Here is an 18550-nt window from a genome sequence, read left to right as displayed (position 1 = left end):
GAAACTCTCAAGTATTTGAAGAGCCAACACAAATTGAATAAAAGGCATGCAAAGTGGGTTGAGTACTTGGAACAATTCCGTTATGTTATTAAGTACAAGAAAGGGAAAGCAAATGTGGTGGCTGATGCACTATCAAGGAGATATACTCTCTTAGCCAAGCTTGGGTCCCAAATTCTTGGATTTGACAACATATGTGAATTGTATATTCATGATCCCTTCTTTGCTACCATTTATCATGATTGTCTCACTAAGTCCCAAGGCGGCTTTTATCTCTCAAATGGATATCTTTTCAAAGAAGGCCGCCTATGTATTCCTCTAGGTTCTCATAGAAAACTTTTAATCAAAGAAATGCATGAGGGGGGACTTATGGGTCACTTTGGGGTAACCAAAACTTTGGCCATGCTTAAAGAGAAATTCTTTTGGCCCCATATGAAAAGGGAAATACAAAACCATTGTGCTAGTTGTTTGAATTGTTTGCATGCTAAGTCTAGCGCAATGCCTGCAAGGATGTATACTCCTTTGCATGTTGCTTCCACCCCTTGGGAGGATACAAGTATGGATTTTGTCCTAGGGCTTCCAAGGACTTCTAGGGGTGTTGACTCTATATTTGTGGTAGTGGACCATTTTTCTAAAATGGCACATTTTATACCATGCCACAAAGTAGATGATGCTAGCAACATAGCAAGGTTGTTCTTTAGAGAAGTGGTTCGCCTCCATTGTTTACCCAAAACAATTGTGTCTGATAGGGATGCTAAATTCCTAAGCCATTTTTGGAGGACCTTGTGGTCTAAGCTAGGAACAAAACTATCTTTCTCTACCTCTTGTCACCCACAAACTGATGGGCAAACTGAGGTAGTCAATAGATCCCTTTCCACATTGCTTAAGGGGAATCATAAATCTTGGGATGAGTATCTTCCCCACATTGAATTTGCTTACAATAGAGTGGTCCATAGCACCACCAAACTCTCACCCTTTGAGGTAGTTTATGGTTTTAACCCTCTCACACCATTGGACTTATTACCTCTTCCAACTTCTTTTGATTTTGTTCATAAAGAAGGGGTTTCTAAGTCCAAGTTCATAAAAGATTTTCATGAGAAGGATAAACACCAAATTCAAGCCCAAGTTGAAAAGATTGCTCATTCTAAAAACAAGGGTAAGAGAGTTTGGTCTTTTAATGAAGGAGACTTGGTTTGGTTGCACTTAAGGAAGGAAAGATTTCCTAATATAAGAAAATCCAAACTTAGTCCCCGAGGTGATGGTCCATTCCAAATCATCAAGAAGATCAATAATAATGCTTATCAATTGGATCTTCCTCCAGAATATGGTGTGCATCCTACTTTCAATATTACTGATTTGGTTCCTTTTGTAGGTATTTTTAATGAAGAGGATAACCACCCAGACTTGAGGGCAAATCCTCTTCAAGGGGGAGGGGATGATGTGACCCCAACAAGCCCAAGCTCAAGTGCATCAACAAGCCCAATCCCACATCAAGGCCCAATCACTAGAAGCATGATGAGAAAGATTCACGTGGGCCTCTCACAAGATGATCAAGTCAATCATGAGCTTTTTACATTATTCACATGGGCTAAAGAAATCTCTAAAATATGAAATGATGCATGAAGGAAGTAGTATAGATTTAAATTGGGCCATTATTTAGGCCTTGTTTTTCTAGAATAATAAGTTAAACAATGTGTAGTTGAATTGATAAAATTGGGCTTGACTAAGCCCAATAGGAGATTTAGCCATGAGCTACCAAAGGTCAAAGGTGGACTAAGTGGAAGTCAACATTCCTTCCTACACCTCATGGATCATGCATCCCATGGAGCCAAGTCCACATTCCACCCATTTGCCTCCTTCATCCAAGGACTAAGAGAGTGTCTTCTTTTCCAAGTCTTCATCCAAAGGCTAGGAAGATGCCTCCTTCTCCAACCCATCATCCAAGGGTGATGATTAAAGCTTCTCCTCCAAGCTTGATCTAAGGGCCAAGAATTAGTCTAGCTTTTAGGCTCATATATAAAAGCCAAAAGTAGACCATTTGTACATTTGTACTCTTGAAATTTCTAATAGAATGTTTGTGTTGAGATCACTCCACTCTTCTATTATTTTGAGAGCACACATGGCTTACCTTCTCCTTCATCTCCTCTAGCCACCTTCCATACCATAGCTCCACTTCTACTCTTCATCTTCACCAAAAACCTCCATTTCCTAGAGCTCTTCTTGCTTTTATCTTCATTTTCGCTGCATTTCATCTTCTTTTTGGTGTCTTCCAATGATCTCCTTCCTCTCCTACACCAAGGACGTCCATCACTGTGAAGCCCCTAAAAATTCCCCAAATGGCATTCCCATGACTGTGTCCACAATTCCACAGCCAATCAAGTTTCCAAGTGTATCTAATATTAGTTTAAGTGCTCACATACACTTTCCTCAAGATAATTCATGCATCAATTATTCCTATGCCCAAAATCCAAATTCTTTTCAATCCCTAATATGTGTTCATAGCAATTTCATACACTTATCTCAATTATAGACACATTTCAACAATTATTGACCTCCATATGGAGAATGCTCGTGATGGTGAACAATCCATTCACGAATATCCATCTGATTGGGATATATGGATTGACTCGGTTGGTAAGAAAAATGGAAGGGTATTTGGTCTTGGGTACGTGGGTAGAATATTTATTTCAACCTCAAGTCAACAATAACATTTTGAGGAAGTTGATGCTTTAAGAAGTCAGATCCAGGCATTAAATGAATCAAGAGTTGCCAAAATAAAGAAAAGATAAAATAGAAATGAGAAAAAAGTTTATTGAGACAAATAAAAAATCAAGTAATAGCTTTAATGCAACATTTAGGATATGTGGCATCCTCTTCTCATCAATCTTTATCATCTCCACATACTAATGAGAATGGGATGACGATGATAGTGACCATACAGAAGATGGTGATAATTATTATTTTATTATTTACTTGTTATATTAATATGAATTTGTTATTTATTGTATTACTTATTATATTTCATTTGAATTTGCTAAGAGTAAGTTTTTTATTATAGGTACAAATTTGATGCAATTGGTAGTACAGGAAAGTTTTAAAAGTCATTTGATGGATGTATTCATTTAATTATTATGCAAATGACTTACATATTTAGTTTATAGTACGAATGACTTACATTGAATGTTGTCAAAATTTCTCATAAATTATGCAAATGGTTCACTCAATTACAGTTGGTAGTGGAAAACCTGCATTTAGATTTTGTTTTGCATCGTGATTAGAAGGTATGCTTGTATGAAACAAACTATTAGTTTATGATCCTATCCTTGATTTAAAATTCTGAGCTCCTTCACAAATAACTTCTGTTAAACTTGACTCGTTTCATACATCACCTATCACCTCTAATCCATCCTTTGCTAAGTCTGTTTCTGTTCCTAATATTATTACAATAGTTAACATTCATCTTATGCAGACTAGACCTGAAAATGATTCCAACTTCTATGCTTTAGGGTTATTTTGGTTCCATGGCCTTGAGAAGTTACTTAGCATTGGTAACCAGTTTAGAAACGAATTTTATTAATTTTAGCTGCTCCAAGTATGAATGAGATGTTAAAAAGTTTCTATCAGTTTCTCTCCTCTTCGGTATGTTAGAGTTGCATTAATTTCTGTTGTATAATATGAAGAAGTACATACTTTAACATACAAGTCATAAATTGTTTAGTGAACCCTGTGTCAATGCTAAATCACACTAGCTACCCTTTTCTAATTTTACTATTGCGTATACTCATCCTTTAGAGCTTATGTTTGTTGATGTATGGAGGCCTTCCCCTGCTCATTCTACTAATGGAGCATGTTATTACATTGCTTTTGTTGATGTTTTTTCTAAGTTTTTTTGGTTTTATCTTCTTCATTCATCTCCATTTCTTACTAATGATGGTATTTTGCATTGCCTAATATGCTCTCACACTCATTTGTTGCGAGAAAACACTGTCACATCACTGATATTGGTCCTTTTCTGCTTGCTGCTTCTAGTCTTCCTCTTAAATTTTCTTAATGAAGAATTGGATAAAATTGTTTACATGCAACAGTACCCTGGTTTTGTCTCCACTGATCCAAGCTTTGTTCGCCAACCTAAGAAAGCCATTTACGGTCAAAATCAAGCCCTAAGATCCTGGTTTCAAAAGCTTAGTCTTACGCCTACTAGTTTTGGCTTGACTTCTACAAAATGTTATCCTTCTTTGTTTGTTAAGTTCTAGAATAATTTTTTGTTTTTTTTTCTTTACCTATGTTGAGGATGTTATCATCTCAAGAACATCTTCTGCTGATATTGCATCTCTTATACCTATGCTACACAAACATTTTTCTTTAAAACATTTAGGATCTTTGCATTATTTCCTTCGCATAGAAATTTCTTGGAATAGGGAAGGCAACCTTAACTTGTCTCAATCAAAATACATTAAAGATCTTTTGCAAGAAACCGAAAATGATAGATTATAAGCCTCAACCATTGCCTATGATATCCTCTTTAAAACTAACTCAAGATGGATCATATGCAATAAAGTAGTTGTCAGTTAGAATTTATGTTATGTTTATGATTCTATTATTGTGTTCAGGATATTAGAAGTTCTACTAATTGTGAGAAGTATAAAAGAGCATTGTGGGCTACTTGTACACTAGACTGTTGGGTTTTTAATAAACTTAAAAGTATTAACCATTATGGGTAACTAGTTGTTGTAAGAAACTAGTCGTTATGAGTGGTTAATGCACTAGCCGTTGGAGTCTAGGTAGTTAATAAGTTAGCCGTTTATAACCGAGAGTACAACAGTCAGGAAATATGGGTCTATAAATTGTATTATGTATTGTATGAATGAACAACAAGAACAAGAGGTGAATAAAGTTTTTTTCACAACTAGAGATTTGTTGTCTACAAAGTGCTAACAAAGTGGTATCAGAGCCAATTAGCGTGAGTGTCGGAGTGGAAAAAAAGAAAGAGCTATAGAGTTTGAGTTTTTGAAAAAAGAGAGCTAGAGACCTAAGTGTTTGAGAAAAAAGAAGTGAGATGACTAGTCTTACAAACAGTGTTTCCCTGCCCAAGTTGACAAAGGCTGTCAACTATGACAATTGGAGTCTCAAAATGAAGGCCCTTCTTGGATCCCAAGAAAATTGGGATGTGGTTGAAGATGGTTTCGATGAACCAACCAACACTCAGGTTGGTCAAATGCCCAATTGAAAGTGCTGAAAGATGCACTTGTGAAGGACAAGGCAGCTTTGTACATCTTGTACCAAGATGTGGACAAGTCTGGCTTTGAGAAGATTGCAAGTGCCAAATCTTCAAAAGAAGCGTGGGATATTTTGGAGAAGGCGTATAAAGGAGATGACCGAGTGAAGTAGGTGCGGCTTCAAACACTTAGAGGCAAATTAGAGAGCATGAAGATGAAGGACACAAAAGGAATAGCCGAGTACATAACTCGGGTTGAAACCGTGGCGAACCAACTTGCTAGAAATGGAGAGACGTTACCCACTAGCCGAGTTGTGGAGAAGATCTTGAGGTCATTGACAAACGACTTCGAGAATGTGGTGTGCGTGATTGAGGAGTCTAAGGACCTATCAAAGCTCACGGTTGAAGAGGTTGTAGAATCTCTTGAAGCACATGAACAATGAAAGAAGAAGAAGTGGGAGCCACTTGATCAATTACTCCAAACGAAGATGTCAATTAAAGATGAGAAAGCTCAGAACACTCAAGGTAGAGGACGATATCGAGGAGGTATAAGAAGCGGTCTTGGTGGTAGAAGCCGAGGACAAGAAGAGAAAGAACAATTCGGTCAACAAAATTGGCACGGAAGAGGACGAGGTCCATGGAGAGGAGGTCAATCAAGAAACTCAAATGTTGAGTGCTTCAAGTGTGGCAAGTATGGTCATTATGCAAAGGAGTGCTAGTCGAGCAAGTGTTTCAGTTGTGGCAAGTCCGGACATTTTGCCAAAGATTGTAGATCTGAAAGTAGAAAGGAAGAGACCATCAACCTCACAAAAGATGTTGAAGAAGAAGCAACATTGTTGATGATGACACGTAGCTCGAAAGTCGAGCATAAGCAAGTGGTGAACTCGGCAAGAAGACCAAGTAGCATGGAGAATTCAACAAGAAGGCTGAGTATAGTCGATAACTAGACAAGATAGTCAAGTAGTGTGGATTACTCGATAAGACAACCGAGTCAGTTGCATAGGATGGTGAGGCATCCAGATAGCCTACATAGGGTGGTGGAGCATGAAGATACCCTGAACACCATGGTTGAGCATGAGGCCAACTCGGTTAACTTGGTGGAATGCCTACAAAGCTCAGATAAGTTGGTAGAGAAAGTGGATTACTCAGATAGCTCGGTGGAGCATGTGAAAAGCTTGAGTAGCTCAGAATTTGAAGAATAAGAGCTTCTAATCCAAAGGTTAGAGATTACAAAAAGAGACTTGCAACAAAGTATTGAAAAGGAGGTTAGAGACAATTTAATTCTACAAGCAAGCTTAGAGAGAAGGAAACAGACTTTGCAAAAATGGCGCTTAGAATTTGAAAAAGATGTTTCAAGTTTGGAAGAATCGTTACAAGTTGAGAAGGATCTAAGAGCTGCACTGGAGGTGGAAGATGATAAGTGACACTTGAAATGGATAAGGAGATTGAACACAAAAATACGTGGGTGTGGTATGATCTTTCAAAAGGAAGTCAGCGTATTGATAAGAACTCATTTAACGACAAGTCGGCCACAAAGACAAAGAACCCAATGAGTAACAAGTCGGTCAAAGAGAAGAACAAGTTTGTCAGTAAGAATGCAAAAACAAAGATTGTAGCGAACAAGTTAGCCATAGGGAAAGCGAAGAACAGGTCGACCATAGATAAAGTGAAAGGGAAGTCAGTCATGAAGAAAGTGAAGAACTTAACTATTCGTGAAAGGGACAAGCACAATGTGAGAAGAGTTATTGCACGTTGGAAGTCGTGATGAAGAATAAAGAAACAAAGATGGAGAATAAAAAAAAAAGCATTTAAGTTGATGGGGGAGTTTTGTTGGGTTTTTCATAAACTTAAATGTATTAACCATTATGGGTAACTAGTCGTTGTAATAAACTAGCCGTTATGAGTAGTTAATGCACTAGCCGTTGGAGTCTAGGTAGTTAATAAGTTAGCTGTTTATAGCCATTTTAAGTCGTTGAGAGTACAACAGTCGGAAAATGTGGATCTATAAACTGTATTATGTATTGTATGAATGAACAACAAAAACAAGAGGTGAATGAAGATTTTTTAACAAGAACTAGAACTAGAGAGTTGTTGGCTACAAAGTGCTAACATAGACGATGCATCTGTGATGAGCTCAATTTCTAGGATTCTTCTCCTAAAGCAACAATTAAACCATGGAACAGGGATATGTTTATGTGGTGACAAACTGTGCAGGAAATGGTGACGCTATTAACTAATGTTTTGAGTATCAAGTGGACAATAAGAGGGAAGCCAAAATCTATTATTGGAGGAGAAGATTTAGTACTTATAATTACTTCCAAACTTATTCTTAACCAAATCAGTGGTCAAGTCATTGAGCATGGAGAGTTTTGGTACTGAGTTAGAAAATATCATTCAAAGTTGTTTGTAAACATTGCATGTAACTTCAAATTTTTATTCTTTTGATTTCCATTTATTCAATGTATATTAAAAAATGTTACGATCATGTCAAATGTTAAACAAAATTTCATTATATTTTTATGTTTTATTTATTTTTCATTATAGTTCAGTTCAATATTATTTGTATCATTTTCACTTAAAAAAATAGTTTATTTAATTAAAATATAACATATATCACAATATTTAAAATTTTAAATTGGATAAAATTACATTTAAAACTAGCCCTCAAATAGTAATTATATATTTTTTAAAATTTATTATAAAAAAATTCTTGCAAAAATTCTTGTAGAATTATAAAAAAAATATATATACTTTCAAATTCATTTTTATAGGAAAATTACTTGCAAATTTTGTAGCAAAAGATTACTTAAGAATTTTTCTGCAAAAAATTACTTGCAAACTTAGAATTTGCAAGAAAATTACTTGCAATATTTTAATTTGTAGGAAAAAGATCCTGCTGTATTTTAAAATTATTTTTTCTGCAGAAAAAAGTGTTGTAAACTTTTTTTCGTAGGAAAATTTTCTGCCAATATTTTTTATAAAAAAATTTACAATAAATTTCCAACGAATTTTTAAATTTCACAATAATTAGATATCCATGAAAATGTTACCTATTGATCAAAATTCACAGAAAAATTGGCAGAAAACACTTTTCTTACAAATTTTTGTAAGAAATCTGCAAGAAATGTTTCATAAAATGTGAAAACTAAAATATAAATTTAAATAAACTTAATATTGTTAAAAATATGTAATAGAAATATCACTTTTAATAAAAATATCATCATAACATCTATATAAAAATTAAATTTAGTCTAAATTTGGAGTTTGTGAAATTGAAAATTAAAAAAAAAAACAATTAGACTGAAATTAAGTCAAATTAAGAAATATGGGGATCAAATTGAGATTCATATAATATCTTAACACGTGTTATCATATTAGATTGACACATGGCACACTATAGACGTGAAACATGACATAAATATTTAAAAAAAATTCAAAAAAAGATGAGATGACACGTGACACATACTTAACGGTATTAGTTACATACTAACAGAAATGACCTAATTATTACGAATTTACAAAAATGTGGACATAATTGAGAGTGATAAAAATATAAGGACCAAATTGAGATTTTGGTACAAAAACGAGGACCAATGGAGTATTTTAACCTAAATTTTATTTACTATATTATAATAATTTAATGTAATCATCATGAATATTTGTTCTCACCATCCAACATATATTGAAGTTCAAAAAGTGAAAGATCTGTGTTAAAATTTTATTATTATTATTATTAGTTTATTCGTTGTTCTTTGTATAATTTTGATTATGATGTAATATAACTTTTATTAGTATATAAAAAAAGAGATTTTATCAGAATTTAAAAATTTGAAGTAAATAGACATTTAAAATAATTTTTAATTTGAATATTTATTTTTCTTTTATATTTTAAAAAAAAAACTAGCGTACACACAGGCGTCGTATGTATACGCATTTTTTAAATATACCTGATATTATGTTAGTTGGTGATGATAATGTAATGTTATTAAGTTAATATATAAAAGAATTATATTTATTAAAAATAAAGTGAAATATATAAGAAAAGGTGGAAGAATAAATGTTGATAAATAAAGAGAAAGAGAAGAGCAGAGATAGACGATTTTATAGAAAAAGTTTATAAAAGTAACGGTAAATTTTCAAAAATTTAATAAATAATTATATTTTAAAAGGTAAAATTGATATTTTGAAATGTGGACACAAAAAGGGAATCCACTTTATATATTGTTATAGATATGTTTAAATTTTATCAACTAAGTTTTATTAATGTTTGCAAATTTAATAAATATTTTGTTTCTCATGAAATTTTATATAGTATTATAATTTGGAAGGTATATAATTATAATACAATTATTTCTAAATATTTGGTACTGAAGAAACAACACTCCTTTTAATATTGAATATTTAATAATATTATGTTTTTTTACCATAATTTTTTATTATTGTATACAAATTAATTAATTAATTACTAGTGAAGTAAAAAAAATTGGTATGGGTATGGGTAGGGATGTCAAGGGAGCTGGTAGTGTGACACCCCGACTACTATATTAAATAATTATTATTTGATAAAAAGATATAGAATTAATTTTTTTTCCATAAGATTTCTCTTGAGAGAACATTAATAATAACATAACTTCATATTCATATATATAGTTTACATCTTTGTAATTGTTCATGAAATATTACAAAAGTATATATTTGTAAAATATTAAGAGTCCTATATCAGAATAGAAAATTTATCTATATTTTTAATATCTCCTAAAGATATTAATAGAAATTATCCATGAGTCAATCTTCAGAAGATCCACCAATAATATCCCGAACAACTCTCACTGAGCAGGTTCATCTTCTACTCATACAACAGGAACATATGAAAGAAAAAAATATGAAAGGAGTGAGGTCTTTATAAGCCTTAAATATCAATCTTAATAAACTCAACAAACAATACAAACACCGGGGGCATAGATTTGGACCTACAACCACAAAAGTTGATCTTGACATATGAATCCATTTTCCACTTCTGATGATCCAATCTGAACATCAAAAGTTACTTTGGGAAGTGATTAGGTAGTTGAGTATTTCTCATAAAACATTGGTACAATCATAATTATTTCTTTCTCGAGAATATTAGCCATTCATCGGCTCACAAAAGAGATATATACTCACTACCTAACCTTGGCGATGCCGAGCAGGTATCGAGTAGTCCCAAGTTTGGCCTATGAATATCCTAGTCCAGTGCGCTATTATGAACTATCTAGATATTCACCTACTTGGTAAAAGTTCCTTAGACCCCACCATGGTCCCTGCCTTTCATCCCGCAGTGTACCAAACTGTGACTTCCCAAATACAAACACTTTGACACTGGTTTAATCTCAACTTATTGAAACCAGACTTAACTCTTACTTAGGTGACATACTCTTGGATATTTTCAAAGATCATAAAATGTGATGACTATCAAATCATGTCATTGTATAAACTATACATAAAGAATATAAAACAACGATAAAATGTACATGCAATTTTCTTCTATCCAAGCTCACTGAATAAAATAATATTTACTTTCACTTCACATTTATTTTTATTTTTTAATTATAAAATAATGATAAAATAAGAATCAAAGCAAGAACTTTAAATAAATAATTAGATTGATTATACCATTATAAATAAATATAATAACAAAAATATAAATTAAACGGGACCAATGCGTAACTGAAGATAAATAAATAAAATAAATAAATAGGATCAGTGCGTAACTGGAGGTAAATAAAATAAAATAAATAAATAGGAACTGGAGATAGATAAATAAATAAATAGGACCAGTGTGTCACTGAAGATAAATAAAATAAAATAAATAAATAGGACCAGTGTGTAACTGGAAATAAATAAAATAAAATAAATAAATAGGACCAGTGCAACTGTAAATAAATAAAATAAATAAATAAATAGGATCAGTACATATTTGGAGATTAAATAAAATAAATAAATAAATAAATAAGATCAGTGTATAATTAGAGATTGAATAAAATAAAGGGTTAAATATGTTTTTGGTCCCTTAACTTTTAGTAAATTTTGGAATTAGACCATTTTGAAACTTTGGACCAATTTAGTCCTTGATCTTTCGAAATACGTGGATTTAGTCCTTTTAATCAAATTTTGGTTTGTTTATTAGATGTTTCGTACGCATTTCAAGATTGTATTTGAGTTGTTTATACTGTTTGACACATTTTTGCTTTAATGTTAAGTCAAATACTATTATGAAACGCGCTTGAAATGTCAAATAAACTTAACAAAATTTGATTAAAAGGACTAAATCCACGCATTTCAAAAGATGGAGGACTAAATTGGTCCAAAGTTTCAAAATGGACTAATTCCAAAATTCACTGAAAGTTAAGGGACCAAAAACATATTTAACCCTAAAATAAAATATAAGAGGATAATAAATCGAAATAAGTTAAATGAAAGTAAATAGAATAATATATGAGTCAAAATAAATAAAAGATTAATATAAAACTCATGAGTTTATCAAGATTAATATTAAAAGAGCTTAACCTCACTCCCCTTACCTTATTGATTGATTGAAGGACACACTAATAATATTTTGTAGAGGACTAGGATCTCTTTGAATCTTTGCTCTAAACTTTCTCTCTCTCTTCTTTCTCTTTCTCTCTCTCCTTTCTTTCTCTCTCTCCTTTTCTTTCTCCTTACTTTCTCTCTCTCCTTTCTTTATTTCTTTCTTTCTTTCTCACTTTTTTTTACTATATATATATATATATATATATATATATATATATATATATATATATATATATATATATATATATATATATATATATATATATATAGCATGCATGTGCTTATCATCATTGCATTCATTAATTAAGAGATAATGTTTATCTCTTTAGTTTTTTTTTTCTTCTTATCTTTTCTTATCTTATGTCATCTTATCTTCTTCTTCTTCTTTTTTTTTCATATTTTTTTTACACACACCTATTTAATTAAAATATTTTTTTCCTAATATATATATATATATATATATTATTTGTTTTGTTTTGTTCTTATTGTTATTTTCAATAAGTAAAAACTACATCATGATACAATATATTTTTAATGTTTAAACTACATAATAAAATACAAAACACTAGTAAAAAATAGAATTTTTCTAAGTGTTTTATTTAAAATAAATAATACAGTTTATTAAAAATAGGGATGTTACAGGTAGGGTAAGGGTAGTAGCTCCCCCGTAAGCTACCCGTTGGATAAATATTCGTCCCGTACTTGTACACATATCCGTCAGGTATCCGTTATGCGGGTACCCGTCTATTTTTTTCATATTCGCGGGTATCCACAAGTACCCGCGGGTATTTGCAAAATTATTTAAAAAACAAATATTTAATCATAAATTCAAATAAAATAAAACAAAATACATCACTGTCATAAATTTTAAATAAAGTTCAAATAAGCATATGTTCATACAAGTCCAAATAATTATCAAAGTAAATATAAAATGATGTTCAACACAATGGAAATTATTTAATTAGTACTTTGATCAACAAGTCCACGTTCTCCTATTGATTCCTAAAAAAATAAACAAAATAAACATCAACTACCACGTGCCAAATATTCTTATTTTGACTTCATCATTTGACAACAAGCATATCATAAACGTCACTGTGTATACAAGGTTTGATGTATATGCCCAATTTCAAAGAAAGGAAATAGAAGAATGTCAAGGGGTGTACCTAAAGAAAACAACGTACCAATACTTGAAGCTAGAAAAATGAAGACAGAAGACAAAACAAGATGTTCAACTTTAAAAAAATTATGTCATAATGTTTTTTACTATTATATATATATATATATATATATATATATATATATATATATGAGGTATATATATATATATATATATGAGAGTATCTTCGTGAATTAAAGTTTAGCTACAGGTAATAAAATAATAAAGTAATATATATATATATATATATATATATATATATATAATCTTTAATGTTAATAAATAATGGAATATAAAATTAAGTAATAAAGAATAAACAAATTTATTAAAATATTTTGTGTTTTCTCTTATTATGATTTGAACACATATTGTATTTATCTCCTACTCTTGCATTTTTTTTGTTTATGAAAAAAATTAAGAAGTTAGACAAACACAAACTCATCATTTGTATTTTGATTTCTCATATGTTATAATAGAAAAGGTAACTCTTTTGTCTATTAATAGGGAAATATTAGTTCAATAAATAGTATTTTTTTTATCTCGTGAGTTTTTTATGTTTTTTTATGAATATAAAATAAAAAGTGATGTATTATATATTCTTTCATAACCGTTTTGTGATGTGATTATCGTATATTTTTCTTTTAATAATTACATCTCTCAATTTTGTATTAAATTTTGATAAATTATTTTTTATTTGTTTTAAATAGGTGTATAGATGAATAATGAAGAATATATTATTGTTTAGGAATAATTATAAGAGACTTGTAGAGATATAAACGAGATTGATTTTACTTCAGATGTTTTGAATTCTTCACATACTTTAAAAGATAACATTGAGAATTCAATTCTTGAACTAGAAGGAACCTTTTCTAAAATTCAAAGAATTATAGTTGCAAGAGAGGAGTTTCGTATTAACGTTTTGGGCGATGTATGAATTTTAATTTTGAATTAGAGGGAACATTTTCTAGAATTCAAAGAATTATAGTTATAAGAGAGGAGTTTCGTATTAATTTTTTGGAAGATATATGAATTTTAAGTATATTATTTTGATCCCTCCAAATTTTAGGACCAAGATCTGCCGGTGGATATATTCGATACCCGATGGAGATGAGAATGAGACAAAAACTTGATACCACATTTATTTGAGTATGGGGATGGAGATGATTTTTTTGCTCTGGGTATAATTATAAGTATTGGATAGCGAAACTCATATTCGTCCCGTTCGGATGCCATCCAAAGTTAGAACAAAATATTACTACCTTACACAATATGTTTTGATATTATTTAATTTCTTTTCAATACATTAATTATTTTTCAAATTAACAACAATAAATTATATATGCAAATTTATAAATTTAGTTACATGATTGAATAATAATTCAGTTAATTATGATATTCCTTTTATTTTTATTGTAAATTTTATCTTATTCTTAAAATTAGTTATATCTTTAAGTTCAAGCACACCTTATCAAAACCACAAAATATTCAAGTTGAATATTTAACATTAGAGTTTTTTAAATAGCATTAAATATTTAAGGGTTGTCACTAATGCACTTAAATTAAAAGTAAGTATACCTGTAATGTTTTTAAAAAGTTTTCATCACGCAAACGTAATAGAGGAAGAAATTTTATTTTTATTACATTTTACAGGTTAAAACATTGGTAACATGTATACAAAAATATAATTTGACTTTGAACCAAAGAAAACTCCACTATATATAGATTCATTTTTGACTTTGAAAAAGAAAATAACAAGTATGTGAACCCAGTTTACTTGATTAAACAGAACCTCCTATGAGCAACTTTTAGATTAGCCATGCAGACCCAGAAATTGTATTGTTAGGATAGTTTACCCCATAAGATAAGACTAAAAAACAACTTATATAAATTTACCGTTTGAAGTTTCGATGAAAAACAACTTACATAACGCTTAAACTTTATTGGATCATATAATTCATCAACACAATCACCAAACAACGTGATTTCTTATTCATCATCACATATATATGTTCGTACACGTATTTTAACACCCAACTAAGTTTCTGTGTCTCCTATACAGTTTGAGCACTTCAAGGGCAAAACGTGATCTCATAGTCAGGTCCGTTGGAGCAAGTGAAAGTGCTGTTCTTGTCATCGTAAGCATAGGAATAAGCATCGGGGCACTGTTCCTCGAAGAACTGAGAGTAGCTCGTTGGTGGACATGTCTCGGGCGTGTTGTTTGGTCCTGTGCAACAATACTTATCATCTTTGAAAGCCAAACACGCACTCTTGCAACCAATAACGTTGCCATTAGACCCTTTCAGTTGAAGGTCTTCAGGGCACGCAGCGTTGATGTCCTTCGGGCAACTCGAGCTTCTGCAATCGCCACTGCCACCTTTTGGGGTTACGGACATCGGAACGTTGAACCCGTCCACGTTGCTCACGTCGTAGAAATCTTGCCCTCCGTTCGGTGCAATCGTAATTTCTACCAAAGTTGCGGGTGGGATTGCACCAGCGCCGTTGCACGTGACTTGGCCGGAGGCGCAATCTGCGGTGGCACAACTGAACTTTCCGTTGTTGTTGGAGCATCCGGTGCGTGCCCAGAACCGACCCGACCATGGAGATGGAAGGTCCAAGGAGTTTGATGCTCCGGGGCCCAATTCGAAACCGGTTGATGATAACTGGGGCTTTTGGTCTCCGGTTAGGGTTCCCGGCCATACTGTGAATGAGCACTTGTTTATGAAAGTAACCTTTGCTCCTTCAGACACTGCATATATACGAAACCCAGTTTATGTGATGCTACGAACAGAAAGAAAGAGAGAAACGAATGTAACAACTAATCTGAAACTCGATAAACCAAACAGGTAAAGAAGTTGAAAAAAAATAGATATATACCGTAGAAGAAGAACACGAAGCAAAGGAAGAGAACAACATTGGTGGTTGTCATTGTTGGATACTTTTGGTTTTTAAGGTGAAATGGTGAGTTTTTCATGTTGGGAAGCTTGGTATAAATAGGGTACGAGGCTTGAATCTTCAAAGGTTGAATTTGGTATGTGGAACGATTATGTGGCATAACGACATAAATATGAGTTAAGAAGGCTGTTGTCATATCTTACCTCAAAAAAGGGCTGCTGCTGATGTATTATAACCCAACCCTAAGTGTACTTATTAATCTTGTAATCTACCGTGATCCACAAGGCGTGAATGTTTTCATAATTTATTTCTTAAAAAAAAAATCCTTCGATAGCACATGTATCGAGATCGGATCCAGTCAGCTCTGCGTGACAAAAGATTTGAAGTTTTTTTCCAATATAGCACAGTGCGCTCAATATTTACAGGAATAACATGGCTTTGTTTTTATGTCAGAATTTGATCTTTTAAGAGACGAGATTTAATATTTAATGTGACCATTGTGCACAGGAAAACAAGTCGAAATTTGGTTCTCAGGTAACCAAGTTTTGAGGTGGTTCTTTTAGATGTTTTTTCATTCAAATATTTAAAAAAAAAGGAAATTTTATAATACTCAAAAACTTCTTGAAATTTAAAAAAAAAATAAAGAAAATAAAATAAGAAAGCTCCAACTTTTATTTTTATATTTGTTTTCTAAATAAAAGTATTTTAATAAAGTTTAATACTTTTTGTATTTTATAAATTTTATAAATTTCAATTAAAAATTTTCATATTTCGTTATATTTTTAAATTTATATTTCTATATTTTTTTCTAATTAAAACTTTTTTCTTAACAAAATTTCTATATTTCTATAGTTTTAAATATTCATTTTCATATTTTTTTTTTAGAATAAAAAACATATACTTTTTCAAATAAAAAAGTTAAAAATATTGTGTGAACAGTAAAAGGATCCATTGATAGTAATAAAGGTGTGAAAGAGTCTATAGTGAAAAATGCTCTATAATCTATTGTATATCATTATGTCGACATGCCAGCGAAAGTTAAAATGCAAATTACTTAGCAGTGTTATCACAAACTCTTCGATGATTAGTCTACAGTCATATATTCTGCACTTTTAATCAAGACCTATATGTGAAGAATTAACTCACTAACATTAAAAGGTGGCATGAACTTCTTACTCTCATGGCAGGTCTAGCTTGTATACATTATTATTCATTCTTTGGAGCACTTTAAAGGAACCACTTCCTCGGGACTAAGTTTAGATTTTCTTTTGTTAGAAAACCTATCTTTGCTTATAAGATGAAGCAAAATCGAATTCCCTTATTCAAAAAGGACTTGACTTTTAACTCTTTCATGCATTTTTCTTGATAAAATCAGCTTTTGCTATCCGTTCTTTGTGAACAAAGTAAAAAGATGTAAGAAGTGATAACAAATCTACTAGAGTGAGAGGATTGAAGCTATAAACATCTCAAAAAGAGACAGCTTAGTAATCCTATGAACTACTTTATTGTAAGCAATTATTCAATATGGGAAAGCTACTCATTCCAAGATTTGTGATTTTCTTTCAAAATTGCTCTTAGCATATAGTAGAGAGAGACCTATTGATAACTTGATATATGTAACTTACATTTTTTTTTTTGTTAGGTTAATTTGTTTCAATTTTAATTTATTGTTTAATTTCATTAGTTTTATATATATCTAAAGTCAATTGTTTGAATTTGGTGTAATTTCTGCAATCGTACGTCACTTCAAGTTCACTATTTTCTCCTTCTTCATTACTTGACTTCACTATTTCGCAATTGTCTTCTAATTTCTTTTCCAATTCTACATAGATATTTTGCTTAATTAGGTTCAATTATTCATATTCATTGTATTTTTTTAGTTCATACCATTTGAGAATAATTCCCAACAACTATTTTACACACTTATTTTTAGGAAATTGTTGGTATGGAAACGGACCATGGAATTCTTTGTGTAAAAGTAAGTACCCACTATATTATATCATTAACATTGATTATAGACTAGTGTAGTAAGAGCTTTTGACCCTAGTTATTTTCGCAATTCTGTTTGGTTTCTGAACCAAGACATATTAGGGCGAGGCAAAAAAAAAATTATCGCTTTTAACCTCGGGTCCCAACCGAGGCGGAAACTCCTCAATCTGCCTCGACTCTACACACAGCCGAAGCCATATAATACTCCTTTTTGGTCCTTGTAGCAAACAACATCGCAACTTCCCCGCGCACCTGCCACAGCCTCGCCGGAGAAGAAGAACGATCCACAAATACAAGATATGCCTAAAAGGAAACACTCCCAACCAGGCAATCCAATCACGACGCAAGCTACACCAAAACATGACCCACGCAGCCACTTCGTTCATGCACTTGCATTACAAAAAACCCGAAACCAACCATGGTAGTAATCTTCATCAAAACTTAACTACAAAAATGAAAAACACCATCAACACATTACAAAAAAAAAAAGCAAAACAATAGAGACATGACAATGTATGAATTAAATGGCAATGAAAACAAAATCTATAACACGAAAACACATTTTTCGACCTCACTAGCAGCAACAATGAACAATAACGAAATCATGTCACTAGGGTTCGTGCAAATGGAATGGGAGTTAGCATTGGAGAAGAGTAACGAGGTTTCGAATCCTTCCACATAACATTTGCAAAATCGAATAGGACATGTAGATTGCCTTGAAATAATTC

The 18550-nt window shown here is 31.8% G+C and overlaps 1 protein-coding gene across 1 annotated transcript; it reads right to left on the bottom strand.

The window, feature by feature from the left end:
• Positions 1 to 14860: 14860 nt before the first annotated feature.
• Positions 14861 to 15951, bottom strand: LOC114170644 (thaumatin-like protein 1b). Its single transcript, XM_028056168.2, has 2 exons — positions 15816 to 15951; positions 14861 to 15687 (listed from the first exon to the last, which is right to left on the bottom strand). The coding sequence occupies exons 1-2, from the start codon at positions 15910 to 15912 to the stop codon at positions 15011 to 15013; spliced, it is 774 nt and encodes a 257-aa protein (XP_027911969.2). The 5' UTR covers positions 15913 to 15951; the 3' UTR covers positions 14861 to 15010.
• Between the last annotated feature and the right edge of the window lie 2599 nt (positions 15952 to 18550).

Source organism: Vigna unguiculata, chromosome 11, assembly GCF_037176805.1.
Source record: "Vigna unguiculata cultivar grain cowpea cultivar isolate G323 ecotype 2 chromosome 11, ASM3717680v1, whole genome shotgun sequence".
Classification (NCBI taxonomy): Eukaryota; Viridiplantae; Streptophyta; class Magnoliopsida; order Fabales; family Fabaceae; genus Vigna; species Vigna unguiculata.
Note: the sequence above shows the minus strand (reverse complement) of the source record. Positions and strands in the feature narration are given on the sequence as shown.

Bases quoted from the DNA above. Each gene is read 5' to 3' on its own strand.
- LOC114170644 (XM_028056168.2), bottom strand. From the start codon at position 15,912: ATGAAAAACTCACCATTTCACCTTAAAAACCAAAAGTATCCAACAATG. The intron at 15,688-15,815 runs GTATATATCTAT...GTATATATGCAG, and splicing joins CTTCGTGTTCTTCTTCTACG to TGTCTGAAGGAGCAAAGGTT.